Source organism: Lontra canadensis, unplaced genomic scaffold (genome assembly GCF_010015895.1).
Source record: "Lontra canadensis isolate GAN:19392208 unplaced genomic scaffold, GSC_riverotter_1.0 scaffold5, whole genome shotgun sequence".
NCBI lineage: Eukaryota > Metazoa > Chordata > Mammalia > Carnivora > Mustelidae > Lontra > Lontra canadensis.
Genome location: NW_022630999.1, coordinates 19,921,208 through 19,937,597, shown reverse-complemented (window position 1 = coordinate 19,937,597; position 16,390 = coordinate 19,921,208). Strand labels below are relative to the sequence as shown.

Below are 16,390 nucleotides of genomic sequence, written 5' to 3'. Positions count from 1 at the left end.
CTCTGCCACACAGTGAGGCTCTTCTAGGCTGAGCAACTTGGGCACATTCTATCTAGGCTCTGGCTGTTCCTGGTCTCTTTTAGGGTCCTAGGGTGGGGTGGGTGTGGGGAGCAGTCACATGCTGCCTTGGCGAACTCAGGAGAATCCGTGAAGGGGAGACACTTCTAATAAGAATTGTTGTCAAGAAAGGAGGAGGGAGAGCAACAAGGACTTCCGAGGGAGGAGCAGACACTGTCAGGCTGGGCACTGTGCCCATCTGAGAGGCAGTGCTGTTTCTTCTCAGCACGCACGCCATGCACTCCACCTGAGCTCTGTTTTAGCAGAGGACCCACAATATAGGCTTCTATCCATGCGCTCTTCCAAAATGCCAGAAAACATAGGAAGGAGACTATAAGAATGTACCTTTGAACCAAGATTCAGTGGATGTGGTGTGATGTGGGGTTAGTTGCTTGGAGGAGGGAACCACGGAAAGCTAAATGCAGTTTCTTGAAAGTGGTGTCTTTTCCTGCACTGCTGGCTTGCCCTCTTCATTCTTCTGATAACACCCCCTGGGCATGATCGCCTGGGGAAGCCACCCTCTTCACTGTCCTCCCACCCTTCCGGTGAGGCTGACCGCACCCCGGGCTCCAGGAGCGGTTATGTGACCTGGGCCTAATCAATAAAAGGACTCATCACATCCCTATTGTAACTGGCTCAGGAAAGCCAATACGTGAGTGCCCCAGGGCTTTTCCAGGACTCTGGAAAGGGACATGCCTTTTCATGGAGGGACTGGAAGCCTTTGCTGCTGGCGGTCCCATCTGTCACCACCTGGGAAGAGCCAGGTGAAGGATAAAGCCCAGGGAGAGGAGGCAGAGTTGAGACCCTGGAAGGGTCTCCCTGAACATCATTTAAGCTTTTCAGTGATATGAGCCAGTATGTTCTCCTTTCTGTTGAAGGCGATGTGGGCTGAGAGTCTATGTGCAACTAACCAGATTGGCGATTTTATTGCACTGGGAAGGATTCTTCTTTCCAAGGTGTTCAGGAAGCTCTTATAACTCATCCCCTGGGCTGACTTTTGTCTGTCATCATTGAGCCGTCGGCTCTCCCCTGAGGCCCTGATCACATGAGCATTCCAGGCCACATACAGCACAGGGGAGCTGGCTGCTGGGCCCCGAGGAGTGGCCGTTACCTGCATGTTGTTCCAGGCAGCCTCCCCGCGGCCCCGGACACAGCTCTCCAGCCTCAGTGGGGAACCCAGGGCCCCGTGCTTCGTGTCAGCACACAGTCCTGTGCCCACATTGTGGATCTGATAGAGACAGAAAGAGGGGACCAGTGAGCACCTTGAGATAAACTTCTGGGACCATGCTGGGGTGGGACGAGGGAACCCAACAGACACACCAGATGGGGAAAGCTCTGCACAGTTTTAAAAAAGCCTGGCCTGGGCAGGGGAAGTGCCCTGTGCCTCTCAGTAACAGAATACTCAGCCCACAGAGAGGAACTCCTCTAGGCCTTTGTCCTAGAGCATGCAGTCGCAGGGTGGTGGGCTGGGGTGGGGGCCTAAAGGTGTGGGGGTGGTATTCAAAGGACTTCCTGGCTCCGCTCCCAGAGAATTTGATCCACTAAGTCCAGGAACTGAATTTGATTCCTGTTCCGGGAGATCCAGGGACCATGCCTTGAAAACCACTCTAGAAAAGGACATGACACCTTTGCTGTGGGGTCTCAGACTCTCTGTCTTTTAGAGCAGGTAAATGACAAAAGGTTCTCCTTCCCGAGAACACCAGAAGATGCAGTGAGCCACGTGTGGTGTGTGCCCAGAGGAGCCCCAGGCTAGGAGTAGAAGGCTGAGCAGCTCCCAGTTAGGAGCCAGGAGTGGCCTTGCTAGCGGACGGCCACTGTGCAGGTGCTGCATCCTGGAGTTCATGGCCCACAGAAGCACTCCGTTTTGACGGAGGGTTTGGAGGTGTGGTGGCCGTGAAAATGTGCCACTCAGTTATCCTGTTGCAGGGAGTCTGACTGCCCAGCGGCCGTGGTCGGAATCCATGTGTCTGAGTGGAGCCATGCTCCCCGTGGGCTGCTTCCAACCAGCATCGGAGGGGACAGGGGTATCTCAGCAGGCGTGTTTCTGGCGGACACCAGACTCCTCTGATCCGGCTCAGTTACTTGGCTCAAGCTTCTTCAGAGCATCCTTGCAAAGTGCGACTCCTCCTACCCCAGCCCTTCTTCCTCCCCGCTACCCCTCCCAGAGGGCGGACCAGCCCCACAGTCAATCTCCCAGCCTCTCCTGGCTCCCTTCTCATTTCTTCTCTCAGGTGTTGCCCCAACAAGTCTTTTGGTGTCTGTTTCTCAGAGGACTGACCTAATACAAGGGAGAAAGCCCAGAAACTGGCAAAGAAATGAAGAGCTTCATGAGGGAAGTCCCCATGACACGTCCCCTAGAATACCTGTGCAGGGGTTGGGTAGGGCTGGCCAGACGGCTTAGTCAGGAAAGGTCATGAACAAGTCATTTCTGCTGGCCCAAATGCATCTGCCCTGTCAGAGTATCTGTCCTATCCCTGGTTGTCCCCTTCCTCCAGTGGCCACAGGGATCACTGCAGACCAAAGTAAGAACTTAGCTGGCTTCACTGGGAAGGAGCCATATACTTTTTGCTGAATGGCCGAGGCTTGTCAGCTTTGAGCTTCTGGAAACCATCTTGCTACCCTCAGTGTGAAGCTGACACAAAAGGAAACAGAGGTAAATAGGAGAAAAAGAAACTGACATCATTTGAGCCCCTGGATCCAGGTGTGTCTGAAGCCATAGCTACCCAAAGTTTCTAAAAGAATTAATAAATTTCTCTTTTCACTTTAAATTGGACTTCCATCACCTACAATTGAAGGAGACCAAACTCTTATTATGCTCCTTGTCCCCAAGCCTTAATATATCCATCTATCAGGGAGCGGATCCTCTCAGTTCAGAGACCCAAGAGCCAGAATCTGGTGATGGAGTGCTTCTCCCCGTAGAAGACAGCATACCTTCCCCAGCAGGACTGGCTTCATCAGTGTGTGACATGGGCAACAGCCCAGGGCCCCTCAGTCAGAACGGCCTGCCCTTGGTTTAAAATTTGGCTATCATTGTCTTAATTTTTTTTTAAGATTTATTTATTTGTTTTAGAGGTGGGGAGGGGCAGAGAGAGAGAGAGAGAGAGCGCGAGTGAGTGCCTCAAGCAGACTCTGCAGTGAGCACAAAGCCCAACTCAGGGCTCCATCTCACAACCCCAAGATCACCACCTGAGCCGAAACCAAGAGTCAGGCACTCAACTGACTGAGCCACCCAGGCATCCCACTGTTGTCTTAAGATTTTTAGTACTTGATCTTTGAATCTGTGAGTGAGATCTGAGAGTATAATGGAGCCTGCATGTGAGCAGAGGTGCTGACACGTTACACGAGCATCCGATGTGCCTTCCTTCTGTGTTTGCATACAGCATCTGTGATGTCCCCCCAAGCACAGAATCTCAGAAGTCCCGCTCGCACAGCAGTTCGGCAAGACTCAAGTTACGGCTATGACTAAGTGGGGTGCTGGCAGGTCTGAAGGTCACACTTCCTTTCCAACCAGAAGTAGACTGCACAAAGGAGGGCCACAGCATTCTGGGCTGAGGAGCTCTATTGTATCCTCTTACTTGTGTGATTGCCCTGGAACCAGCCACCACTTCCCTCACCAGCAGCAGATAACGGCACAGAAGGGAGAAAAGGACAGCCCACAGTTTGCTTTCCTTCCACCCTTCCTCACTCATCAGCAAGCTGCGGGGAGAGCATCTTGGTAGAAAGCACGCATTATCAAGAAGTGAAATAAGATCGGCTGAGTCCGTTTTGTGCAGGGTTTGCACTGTTCTGGCAAGAAATACATATGCACGTACAAAGGCTGAAATACAGATAGTGAAATTTCACCCATCTGGCCTGTGAGTTAAATGCTCTTCTATTTGCATTTAAAACTGGCTCTGCAGAGTGGGAAGATGAGTGGTAAAATTTCTGCTAATAATTTAAGATTTTAATTTTTCCCTACTTAGAGCATTAAGTAGCAAATGAACCCCCCCCCCCACCACAAGGCTAGAGAGAATCGGGAGAGCTCTACCTTCTTGCACTGGGCCCCACTAATGCACCCGGCCCGGGCCCCTCCGGACTCACCTCCCCCCAAGCCGCGGCCGGGGGCTCCACGGGTGGGTAGAATTTGGGCAGGTCCCAGGCGATCTTGGTCATAAACCACTTGAAACTCTTGCAGTTAAGGGAGCTGCGCAGCTTCTTCTGGGCAGCGACATCCCCTGCCGAGAGGTGGCGGTACTCGGGCCGGCGCTGGTAAATGTGCTCCGCGTACTCATCCATCCACACTTCCGCCACTCGCTTCAGGTTCTGGAGGGCGACAGGCGGGCGGAAGGGTCAGGCCCTCTGAGGGGCTGAGGCTGGGGGGGGGCTGGGAGGCCTTGTGGACCACATGGTCTCAACTCTGAGGTGGCTATAAAGGAGCCGGGCATAGTACATAAATGAAGGGGGGTGGCTGTATGCCAATTAAACTTTATGGACATTGACATTTGATTTTCACATATCCCGAAATATTCTTCTTTCATATTTTCACCTTATTTGAAAGTGTAAAAATCATTCTTAGCTCATGGGCCACACAAAAACAGTTTGCTGACTCCTGAGCAACGAGGAAGGAAGCCAGCAAGAGGGGGGCCCCATGGCAAAGGCAAAATTTCACCAACTCCTCCGTTTTGCTGACTCTCGAGTTTGGGACTAGGAAGCCATGAAATCACCTCGCCAATGCCGCATTCTTTCTTAGTGCTGAAGAGACTGACAGTGGGTTAGAAACCCTTAACGAACAGTTATACCTGCTAGGCCCCCACATGGCCAAGGCTGGGTTTAATTTAAAACTGAGCACGATGCCTGGGTGGCTCAGTGGGTTAAGCCTCTGCCTTTGGCTCTAGTCATGATGCCAGGGTCCTGGGATTGAGCCCCACATCGGGCTCTCTGCTCGGAGGGGAGCCTGCTTCCCCCCGCCCCCTCTGCCTGCCTCTCTGCCTACTTGTGATCGCTGTCAAATAAATAAATAAACAAATCTTTAAAACAAAACAAAGCAAACAAACAACTGAGGCCTGAGGAAGCTGAAAAAGCTGGCACACCTGAAGACTCTCCTTTTCCAGTCTGCCTGCCCAGCTCCTTGGGCACACTCATCTGCTCATGCCACAGGGAGGATGAGGAACTGCTACAGATTTCTCTCCAACCACAGGCTGAAGTGGCTAATCTGACCAAGGAGAGGTGCCCAGATACACCACTGCAATTATAAAAGGATCAAATCTCATATTTTCATTTTAATTGCTCTTTAGATTACTATTTTAATGAATACTGTACTTTCTAGACCTGCCTCTCCCAGATCTTGAACTTTTATCCAGTTGACTGGACCAAAGTAAAGGACTCGGCACTGACTTCTGTTACTTCTCCCCTTGCTGAGTCACACGGAGGACTCTGGGATTTTAGGAGGCCGCGTGCTCCTCTCATCCTTCCCCCTGACACCTCCCTGGTTCTGGGTCCCAGTCCTGTTTGAAGCCCCTCTGCTCTTCTTGTGTTTGCATTACAGATTGCCCAGTCCTTGGAATAAGAAGCTTTTCTTTTTTTTTTTTTTTTTTGCAAGTTTGAGTGGGTTTCTGTTACAGCCTTCCCTAAGATCCCTTTCCCAGGGGCAGAGACAAGAAGGATTTTTGGTAAATTTAGTAAACAAACTAAGGCTGGCTACTTGTTCTTGAGGCAGGTGAGCTGCTGGTTAGCTCATCCTTCTTAAATTGCCACTTCACTGCTCTCTAGCTGTTTGTCCTTCTGGAATCTGACAACTTTAGGCAGGAAGAGATGCCTCTTCCTTTAGGCGGTTTCTCTCTTTATGGGGCTCTTTTAGGACTTTTAGATGACCTCCCCTCAAATCTATCAAAATGATCTAGGAGATAATGCTCTAGACAGATTTGGCTGTTAAAACAAGAAACAAACGTTTACAATACGATCTGCAACTCAATGAGGGTAGTTAGACGCAGTGATAAAAATTCAGGGGAGTTTGATTCAGGCATTTTGTGGTCCTGTAAACCGAGGTGGGGTGCCCCCTCTGATTGTTAACCGGTTTAAAGTCACCAGGAGACTGATGTGATCCAGTCGAAAAAGAAGTTAAAATGTTTAAACACAGAATTCAGAGAAGACATTGAAATAAACTTCCCAGTCTCGTTAACAGATGGAGACATTAACACTAACAACAGCAGCCACTGTTTAAGGGACGATTGCTCTGTGCCAGGCACCGGTCAGGCCTAAGTGGGTTTGAATTCTAGTTAGTTAAAGTCTCCACATTTCACTCTCCTCATCTCTCAAACAGGGATTAAAAGCACATGAGAATTAAGTTCTATAAATATGTAAGAAGCTTTGCATGATGTCTAGCTCACAGGAAGTTTTTATGCGCTACTATAGTTAGCTATTACCCACTGAATTCATCTATGGTTCAATAAACAGGAGATCGTGGTGCCTTTTAACCAGGTGGATCTTATAAATGACCAGGTAAGAAGAAAAAGCTGCTTCGGAAATGAGCCTGCTCAGGCTCAGAGATGTCCCGGCTGTCCCACTATTCCCAGTAGCTGCGAGTCGCGCACGCGCGCTCTTGGGCTTACTGAGTGACTTTGCACTGGTTTCCTGTCTGGCATCTTTCTCTGGGCTTGCCAGGGATCTCAGAGGAAACGTGATTCCTACCTTCTCGCTGAATCTAGAACCGGCCCGCCCCCGTGGGCTGTGCCCGATGGGCTCTGCAAAGTGCCGAGGCCCGGTGCGGCTCTCGTCGGAATCTTCTACCACTAGAGGGCACTGCTGGCTCTCTTTTTCTTCAACGCGGGTGCCAAACCAGACCCTGCCGCCTCCGCAGCTCAGCTCCCACCGGCGGATGGAGTCTGGGGGGTCCCGCTGCCGGATGGAGCCGCCCAGTCTTCCGCGTAACTCGCAGAACCGGGGCTCTTCCTGACCTGGCCTACAGTTTTGCATCGCATCGACTGTCAGGTGACACGGGACGGGGAGGTGGCAGCTGGGCCCAAGGAGGCTGTTGGGACTGATGCCAAACAGGCTCCCGCGGCAGGGGGGGCTCTCTGTCGGGAGGGGTCTCCACCAGGCACAGCTGTGCCGGTTACCTGGTTACCTTTCCAGCTTCCCACAAGCCTCTCTGCGGCCCTCTTTACCTTCTGGGGCCCTCCCCCACCCCATTTTTCTTTTGTGGTCACCTCCCCCCACCAAGACACTTAATATTTTAAAATGTTAAGGTATAGGGGAAGATCATTAATACAAAACAAAACAAAACAAAAAAAAACAAAAAACAAAACCACCCCCCCCAAACAAGCCTCTGGCTAACACAGTTCTATGTGTAGCCAGTGGCCTATTGAATTCTAGCAATGATTAATACAAACCATTTTAAGGTAATGAAATAGTTTGACACACAAGTTTTGGCAGCGAAAGTGGGGGAGGGGGCGGGGAGAAGAGAGAGACACTGACATTTATTCGTCACCCTCCTGCCGTGAACTTTTTTTAAGTGCCTTGCCTCAGGCTTTCCCCAACACACCAACACACCACCCCACCTGTATTAATATTTATCTAACAGGTTTCTTTAAATCACTCCTGGCCTAACTTTGCACCTACTTCAGCTTTATCCTAAGTAATCATATCTGAAAAAAATCACAAGTTTGCTACATGAATATATATTAATGTCTAATGCACATTAATTTAAACAACTGTAAATAAAAATGTTCCTATGTCTGGCACCTAAAATCATCTTGTCTGTCACAGTTGGGGAAACTGTGCCATCTCCTTAATTCTCTGGCAACGCTGAGAGTTGTGAAAAATTAGCTTCCTTTGAACAAAAGAGGAAACAGGCTCGGAGGAGTTAAGCAACCCTCTCAAGGTCACAGCAAAGGAGTGGTTAAGCAGGGCTTTAATAAATTATTTTAAATTGGGTTTCACCTACAGAGTTGGGGGCGGGGGAAGCATGCACAACCTCACACCCGAGTCACTTGGCTTGGAGTCCCAGGTGTCTCAGGAGGTTTCTTCTGTGCTGATGCACCCATCCCCCACCCCCTCGAAGGAAGTCACCTCCTTACCCGGGCCAGGCTGACTCCAGCCGGAACCTTGTAGGGGACGTACTTCCTGTAGATATGGCCCACCCTGGAGCAGGGGATATCTTCCATGCGACCCCCACACATCCACACCTGCAGGATGGGAAGGGACAGAGAAGACGTTATTTCTGCCTCTCATTCACCATTGCCCCCAAAGGCCACTGTCCCCTCCTCCCATGCATTCATTGAAAGGCTTGGACGGTCTACTAAGCCCCCATTCACAGACTGAGGAAAACACAGTAGTAACAACAGCAGTTTTAAATAGCTGACCGCGCTGACCGCTTACTCTTTGCCAAACGCTATGGTTCAAGCTCTCCATGCCCAACCGCATCAAAGCCTCATCAGAGACCCTACAAGGTGGGTAGTAATGACGCTCCACTTTACCGAGGCTCAGAGAAGCTAAGAGGCTTGTCTGAGGTCACAGGGTGAGTGAGTGGCGGAGCCAGAATTTAAACCCAGCTTCAGCTGACTCCAGAGCGTGAGCTCCGAGCAGGTGCAAGTGCGTGGAGAGCTGTGCTGAGAATTCTAAGGCAGCAATGGGGGCTCAGTGGGAAAGATTTTGGGGATCGCTTTGTGATGTCTGTCACAGGTATGAGAGGGAAGGGATGGCACACAGGTTCTGTATAATCACTGCCTGTGGCATCAGGTTCTGGGGTCTCCTCTGAGACCTGTAAGCCTCCTGCTGGGTCACCGTGAGCAGAGGCCGCAGGCTCCCTGGACGGACTTCTCTGCAGCCTGGGTTCCTAAGCCCCGCAGCTGGGAGCACGGCAGAGAGCAATCCTGAGTTTCTCCTTGGGGTTCCCTACCAGGCTGGCCTCATCCAGAGCTTCCTGCTGGTCTGAGGGCAATTTGGGAATTCATCAGTATCTTGACTCACACCCCCTGCGGGGCCTGGGCTAAATGGACCCTCCTCAGCAGTCCTCGGTTGAAATCCTAGCCCAGCCACTTACCGGGTTTGTGACTTTGATCAAGGTACTTAATTTCTCTGAGACTCAGTTTCCTCATGTGTAGAGGATGAAATGAAGCCGGCCTTGGGGATGAGATCTCGCACATGAAGGGCTTACTGAGCACAACGCTTGGCACACAATCCCGGCAGGGACATGCACCACAGTGATTCATCCAGACATCTGACTAGTATGTACGGAGTATCCACTACGTGCCAAGCATTGTGCTCGGCGCCTACAGGGGTGAATCCGCTCAGGGTGAGTATGGTGCCCAGCTCCAGGATGCCCCCAGTGAGCCTCACCTTCTGGTATTTGTACCTTTAGGGGGTTCCCTCCCAAATGTGTCCCATAAGGACAGACCCGTGTAGCCAACAGAAAAGTCTAGAAACAATGGTCATAGAAGACACCGTGGCTTCTGCCTTCCTCCCTGGGACCACTTGCTTGGGGGCCTCCAGCAGCCATGCTTTGAGGACACTCAGGCGGCTCTGTGAAGTCCTGGTGGTGAGCAGCTGAGGCCTCCTGCTCATTGTGCCAACATGCCAGCCACGTGGGCGAGCCTCTTAGAAAGGGAGTCTCCAGTCCCTGTCCAGCCTTCAGATGCCCGTGATCCTGGCTGACACCTTGACTACAGCCTTGTGACAGAACCTGAGCAGAGCTGTCCTGCTAAGCCACTGCCAACTCCCTGAGCCACACAAAGCTCACGGTACCGCTTACTGCTGCTCTGGGGGTTATTTTGGGGGTATTCTTTTCCTGCAGCAGTAGACAACTAATACAGGAAGGCAGTTTCAGACGGTGATGTGTGCTGTGAGGGAGCCAAAGCGAGGCCAGACTCACTGAGATCTATGAGAGGTTCTGTGACACAGATCAGGGAAATCTTTACTTCGAAAGGAATGTTAGATATGAGACTTAAATAATGAGAAGATAAAAGTAACAAAGATCTGAGGGGTGAGAGAACAGGTGGAGCAAGTGAAAAGGCCCAGGCTTGACTTCATCACTGAACAGAGAAAGCCAGAGGCCTGGATCAGGAGCAGAGACGGGAGCAGAGGTCAGAGAGGTGAGCAGGGACCATCATAAGGGTCTCACAGGGCAAAATGAGGAGTCTTCACCAAAAGCGTTCAGTGAGGGTGACAATATGATCCAATTTCTATTTTACTAAGATGACTCTGCCCGGCTGGAGAATGGGCTAGGATGCAGGGAGGGCCTGGGAGGCTCTTCCAGATAGAGGCAGTCATGCTTCGGTTTTGTGGATGCTGTAGTGATGGTAGGGCTCAGCTGTACTTGGGAATGAATATATATATTCATTCCCAATATATATATACTATATATATATATATATATAGTATATATATATATAGTATATATATATATATAAAATTTAAAATAGGCTCCATGCCCAGTGCAGAGCCCAATTTGGGGCTTGAACTCATGACCCTGAGTCAAGACCTGAGCCGAGATCAAGAGTTGGTTGCTCAACCGGCTGAGCCACCCAGGTGCCCACTCAGTATGTCATTATTAATGTTATTACCATGTTCCCTTGTTTATGAATGAAGAGCAGGAGTGGGAACATTTGCAACCCTGATTCTGTGCAAGAGTATTTTCCATGGGATATTGGGGATCTGGCTTCATGTCTTAATTAATTCACAGGCTCTAGAAGGGCTGCTTTTCCACCTCAGGTACCTGGGTGTCCTTAGTCCCTCATTGGCCTCCGCCAGCCACTGTCTCCAACGACCCCGGAGGTACTGTGGCCCAGGCTGCCTGCAAGGGGATCTGTATGTGTGGGGCTACAATTAGTGGAAGTGCTGCCTGGAGAAATGCAATTATAGTCTGATCTTGGGGGAGAAAAAAAAAAATTGAGCAAGTCAATAGAACAGAACATTGGTCTTGAGATAATGGGCTCCTGATGGTAGATTAATGTCAAGGCCAAGCCAAGAAGTTTATTTTCAAAGCAGGAGATATTGATCAGGCGCCAGCATCCCATAACAATAACTCTTCCTTTATACAAAATGACTGATGTAGAAGTGATGCTTTTGTCTGGCGGATATTGCCCAGCTCGTGGCTGGGCTAGCCCTGCCTTTTGGGAGGCAGAGTGGTGCGGAGCAGGTGGGGGACACCTTATCCCACTCTATTTTTGACTGTCTCCTGGAGAGTTGACTAGGCCGGCATCCAGCTCCCCGAACTCCGTATTAAACTCGCATTAGCTAGCCAGGATGCGTCTCCAGCTCTGCCTGGCAGGAAACCTTCCTTTGTGTAGAGAATGATCAATCTTCAAATCCTTCTCTTTGCTGTGACCTCTGGTTTCTTTGGCCCTGACCACGGTGGTCAACAGCCTGAAGGTTCCTGAAGGACCAGGATGCCCTTGATCTGCTGAGCGGTGTGAGTTGTCCCAAACACCCTCAGAATTCTGAGACGTCCGGAGCCCAGAAGGAGTCCTGGTTTGGGAGGAAGGGTTTACGCCTCAGCTTCCGTGCCTTGACCATGACGCACCGACAGCCGAAAGAGAATGGGAACTGCCTTTAGACACAGGTATCTGTTTGGCTGAAGCTGCTGTCAACCCCCAAGTCCTCTGGGAGCACCCCAACAGCCTGAAAGGGCCCAGTGTAGGGCACGCCCAACTCTTCACAAGTCCCTCTAGCATCTTCCACACTGATCAGCACCTCTGTGGTGTTTGCTGGTTATTTGGCAGGATCCCAAGACTGGAGGGGACTCTTCCTCCAGGAGCATGACAAAAGCTGCAGGCCCAGAACAGGGTTATGTCTCGCCCTGGGTGGGATGTGGTCACAGATGGTCTTGATCCCAGGTCCTGTGGTTCTGCTCATGGCCCTGGACCCCCACTGGTGTACCGTTAGGGCCCTCTCCTGCTTTCCTTCACAGCTGAGACAGCTGCCACCCAGACCCAGGACAGCCATGGCCCGGGGCTCTGAGCACACACCCCTCCCCATTCCCAAAGCTGCCTTGTGCCGCTGTGTGGTTGGTACCAGGCCTTCACCTGTGGCACTGCAGCTTCCCGGGAGCTGCAGTCTCCTGTGATCTGGGCATGACAGCTCACTACTACCTCACCAGGGTGCTCACGTGTAATGGGACAGTGATGAAAAGCACTTAGCTTGATGCCTGGCCGTGGCAGGCTTGACCATGTACATCATTTCTGTTTGCAAAAGAACGAGTAGTACCACCACCTTGAAATGATACAGCATTTGCCCCTTTGCCCAACACCATCATGGTTTCTAACCCGTGGCCTGATTTCCGAAATGGAGAAAATTGAGGCTCAGAGACATGAAGTGGTTTTTCTAACTTAGCGGCAGATCCTGTAGCTGATGAGCATGACGGGGCTGGCGGGGAGGGTGGCTGGTACAGCCATGGGGCACCTCTGGGGGCCTGGCTGCCCCAGGGTGCTTGTCTCTCCCCAAGGTAACACAATAGCAGAAGAAGACTTCAGCTGGTGGCAAAGGGGGTGGGGCACAGCCTGCAGCAGCCAGACCACATGTGGCTGGGACCCCACATATTTGGGTGCAGACACACATAGACCAACAAGATGACATATTTGCAGCCCCTTTCTTTTGTCGGCTTCCTTCCCTCCCTCCCTGTCCAGCCCCTCGCTGGCCTCCTCACCCACAGGGAACTGGCTGCCTGTTACGGGCGCCGGGCTCCTCGGCACAAGGAGTATGCAAACACCCCCCCACACACACCATCAGCCCGTTTCTTGGTGCCTTTCTCCCCTGCAGAACAAGTACAAACCTAATTGTAAAAGCTTGCTCCCCATTCATTTTCATTGCTGCTTTGATTTATTTTATTAGCAAACTTCTTTTGTGTGATGACAGGCTTCATTACAGTGTCTGTAAAAGACAATTACTTGCTCTTCTAAACTGAGGAGCAAAGAAACAAGTGGTGATATGCATCAGAAAGACTCTCTCCCAGAAAGCACAAGGCAGAAGGGCCCGTCCTGTCAGGGGGGACCTCCCTCTGTTGAGGACACGGCTGCCTGGATGCCACCAGGCCTGGGCGGCCGTCCTATCTGCTGATGGCTGGGAGAAGATGACAGCCAGCAACAGCTTCTACTCTTGGCATTTCAGCTGGGGACCTCTAGGGAGTCCAAACCCTATTTAGTTGTACATGGGGAAAATAATAATTACCCCCAGTTATTCTGCCATCTGTGTGCTCAGAAGGTGCTCAGAAGGTGCCCAGGGTTGCTGTTAGGAGCTTGGTTTTAGAGTAAGGACTGAAGTCTAATCCAGGCTCTTAAGTAAGCTTTGGGAGTCGGAAAGCCTCAGTTTCCCTGTCTGTGAAATGGGATGTAGTTTTGTGTTTGCCCCCTGGGGTTGTGATGAGGCTGAAATGAGGTAATCCCAAAGCAGAGGGCTATGAGCAATGTGTACGTGGGCGCACGGGAGCTGGCGGGCACTTCCCTCAGGAAGGAAGAAATGGTGTTACATCCGTCTTTTCTGAGGCTCTCGTTATTTTGAATATATTAGGGGATGCTGTTTCAGGGACTCTTGCCAGCATGAAAGGACCTCACTCATGGTAGTTTTAGATGGTTACTGGGCACAGCTGGTACAGAGTGGGAAAAAACCGGTTTTACTTGATTTTTAAAAACCATCTGAATTTACTTTTAAGTTAACATTTTATATAATATAGTTTTAAGCATATGTGTATCTAAATTAATAAATTATTTGACTAATTGAACCATATCCTTAGGTGTTTACAGACAAGTTGGCAAAAAAATGGGTGATAGTTGCCTTATATTAGGGTTTTGTTTCTTAAACTAATAAAGAAATTCAGTTAAGATGCAGGGTCCCTGAGGTTTGACTCGTACTTTGAATAGAGCGCTCACATAACCAGCCAGTGAGGAAGGTGCTGTTATACCTTCTACATGTGAGGAACCCAAGGCCTGGGGAGATGAAGCGCCTTCCCCAAGGTCCCTCCGCTCAAAAATGGCAGAGCCCAGAGTGGAATCCGGGGTTGGCTCCCCCAGAACCAGGCAGCTCTGAGACCTCCAGGGAGTCTGCACCTCTCCGGTTTAATCTTTCTAAAGCCTGGTCCTGACCCTGTTATGGTCTTCTGCCAAGCCTCCTATCAGCACCGGTCTTGTCTGTAGAACAAACCGTACCCTCCCTCGCCCCGGCTTGCAAACAAGGCTCTCTGCCACCTGTTCCTCTGTTCTCGGCCACCTCCGACCCTCTCCACGTGCCCTGTACTCAGGCTGTGGAAGCCACTGAGAACATGCCGTTCATTCACTTTTCTGCTCCGTGGGGCACCTTGCCTTTCTTTCCATCAGTAATACAGCCCATACTAACTAACTTCCTGCCTCCCTCCCTTCCTTTCCTTCTTTCATTCATTCATTTACACATGGCCTAGTCACTGGTCAGCCTTGCTCTAAAACCCTGTTGGAAAACCTGGAACAGAAACTCGCTGCCAAGTGTGGACGCAATGACCCAAGTCTATAGCTGGGAGAAGGTGCTGGGATGTGCTGGCCAACCCGCCAGCCTCCCTGTCTGCTCTGTCCTTCCACATCCAAGCCTGAGCGCTCTCTGTTCAAGACCCCATGTATTCATCACAGCCACAGTTTTCACCCTTGGGAACATCAGAATCACCTGGAAAGCTGGCTAAAATACAGACTGCCGGCCCCCACCCTTAGGGTGTCTAATGCAGCAGGTCTGGGGTGGAGCCCGAGAATTTGCATTTCTAACAAGTTCCCAGATGCTGCGGATACTGCTGGTCTGGGGCCCACACTCTGAGCAACAGTACATACTGGAATAGTGACAGCCTCCCTGAAGATAACGGTACTAGTGAGTTCACACAGACAGCCCTGTGAGCTTGCGGTTACTAGTGCCCTTACAGATGTGAATATACAGCTTCAGCAGAAAGGGCAACGGAGACGTCCAAGGGCTCACTGAGAGTTTGCTCCAGAGCTGGGCCTGGAGCCGAGGCTTTGGCCTGTGTCTCGTCAGCCTCCATGCTCTTTCCGCTCCTGTCTTTCCTGCCTTCCTGCACCTGTAGCCCCATCATATCATCTGCAACAATGCCAACATTAATAGCCACTGTTTATTGAGCATTTATTATGTGCCAAGCCCTGAGCTAAGTTTAACACCATTTGACTAACATGATGTTAACACCTACACTATGAAGTAAGGATTATTCTATCCCCATCTGATAGCTACGAAGCTACGTCCAGAGAGGTTAGGTCACTTCCCCAAGGCCACACAGTGACTAGCTGATCGCACCTGCACCAGAACCCAGAAGGCATGACTCTGCGGGCCAGGTACTTAATCCCGCGGTGGGGTAACACGAGGGTTCTGATGGGAACAGCTATCACTTACTGAATGCCTCCTTTCCGCCTGGCTCTAGGCCAGATAAATATTCCATGCCATTTAGTTCTTAAAGTAAAGCTCTGAAGAAGCTGCTCTTGCCATTTTTAGTGATGAAAGATGGAGGCGTGGAGAGACAGGTGTGTGCTGGTCGCTTAGCAGTGTACGACAGACGGCCTCGGGTCTCTGAGTCACCTCTCTGGAGGAATGGGGGAATTTGCAGGCCCCCACAGACAGAGATGTTCATGGAATTTCAAAGGGCTTGCTCAGAGTCATGAGCAGAATGCTCTCCCTGCTTCCAGGAGGTGGCTCTTAGGCTGGGCACCTGTGGCTGGCAGGGGGAATGTGTAGCCAGAATGCTCCTGGCATCCCTGGGTAACCCACTGAAGGAAAGAACTAGTGCCAGGGGCCCGGCAGCGACACCGCAGCTGGTCTGAGTCAGAGGGGCTGGAAGGGGGAGGGGAGAGAGATAGGGAAAGGTGTTGGCATGCAGGTGCTTGGATGGCGGTCCTGGCTTGCCTTCTGCCTCTTGGACTGGTCTCTGGAACTCATTTCTCCCTCCTGGGTGGCACCTTAACTCCCCTGGGGCCTGGACCTGACTTCCGGGCCATGCCTGTAACAGTGGCCTCTCTCTAGGCGGGCCGGCCTTTCCTCCACCTCTCCCACCACGGGGACTGACATGAGCCCGGGGCTCTTCAGGATCAGGACACCTAGGATCTAGCTGAGGGACCCTGGCCCAGTCACTGGACCACTAAAGATATTGGGTCACAACATCGACTGTAACCAGTTTCTGGGGGTGCTCCTACTTTCTTTCCACACTCTTCCATTTAATCCTCCTGATGCTGCTACGAGTTTTACAGAAGGAAAACCTGAGCATTTTCTTTTTGAAAATCTGCCCCAAATCTGCAGCCTGGGACTGGGTTGGGCTTTGACAGCGATATCTAACAAAGCAAAGCCAGGCCCCCTGACACTCCTGCCTCTACTCAAACGTGATACGTTTCCCTCTCCAACAAGGCTGTCC

At 51.1% G+C, this 16,390-nt stretch overlaps 1 protein-coding gene across 1 annotated transcript in view; it reads right to left on the bottom strand.

The window, feature by feature from the left end:
* GALNT10 (polypeptide N-acetylgalactosaminyltransferase 10) overlaps positions 1-16,390 on the bottom strand; it is a 208,962-nt gene that overhangs the window by 7,910 nt on the left and 184,662 nt on the right. Inside the window, exons 8-10 of the mRNA XM_032851627.1 lie at positions 8,112-8,219; positions 4,138-4,359; positions 1,169-1,285 (exon numbers count right to left, since the gene is read on the bottom strand). Coding sequence (XP_032707518.1) covers positions 1,169-1,285; positions 4,138-4,359; positions 8,112-8,219 — 447 coding nt within the window. The remainder of the gene's footprint in view (positions 1-1,168; positions 1,286-4,137; positions 4,360-8,111; positions 8,220-16,390) is intronic.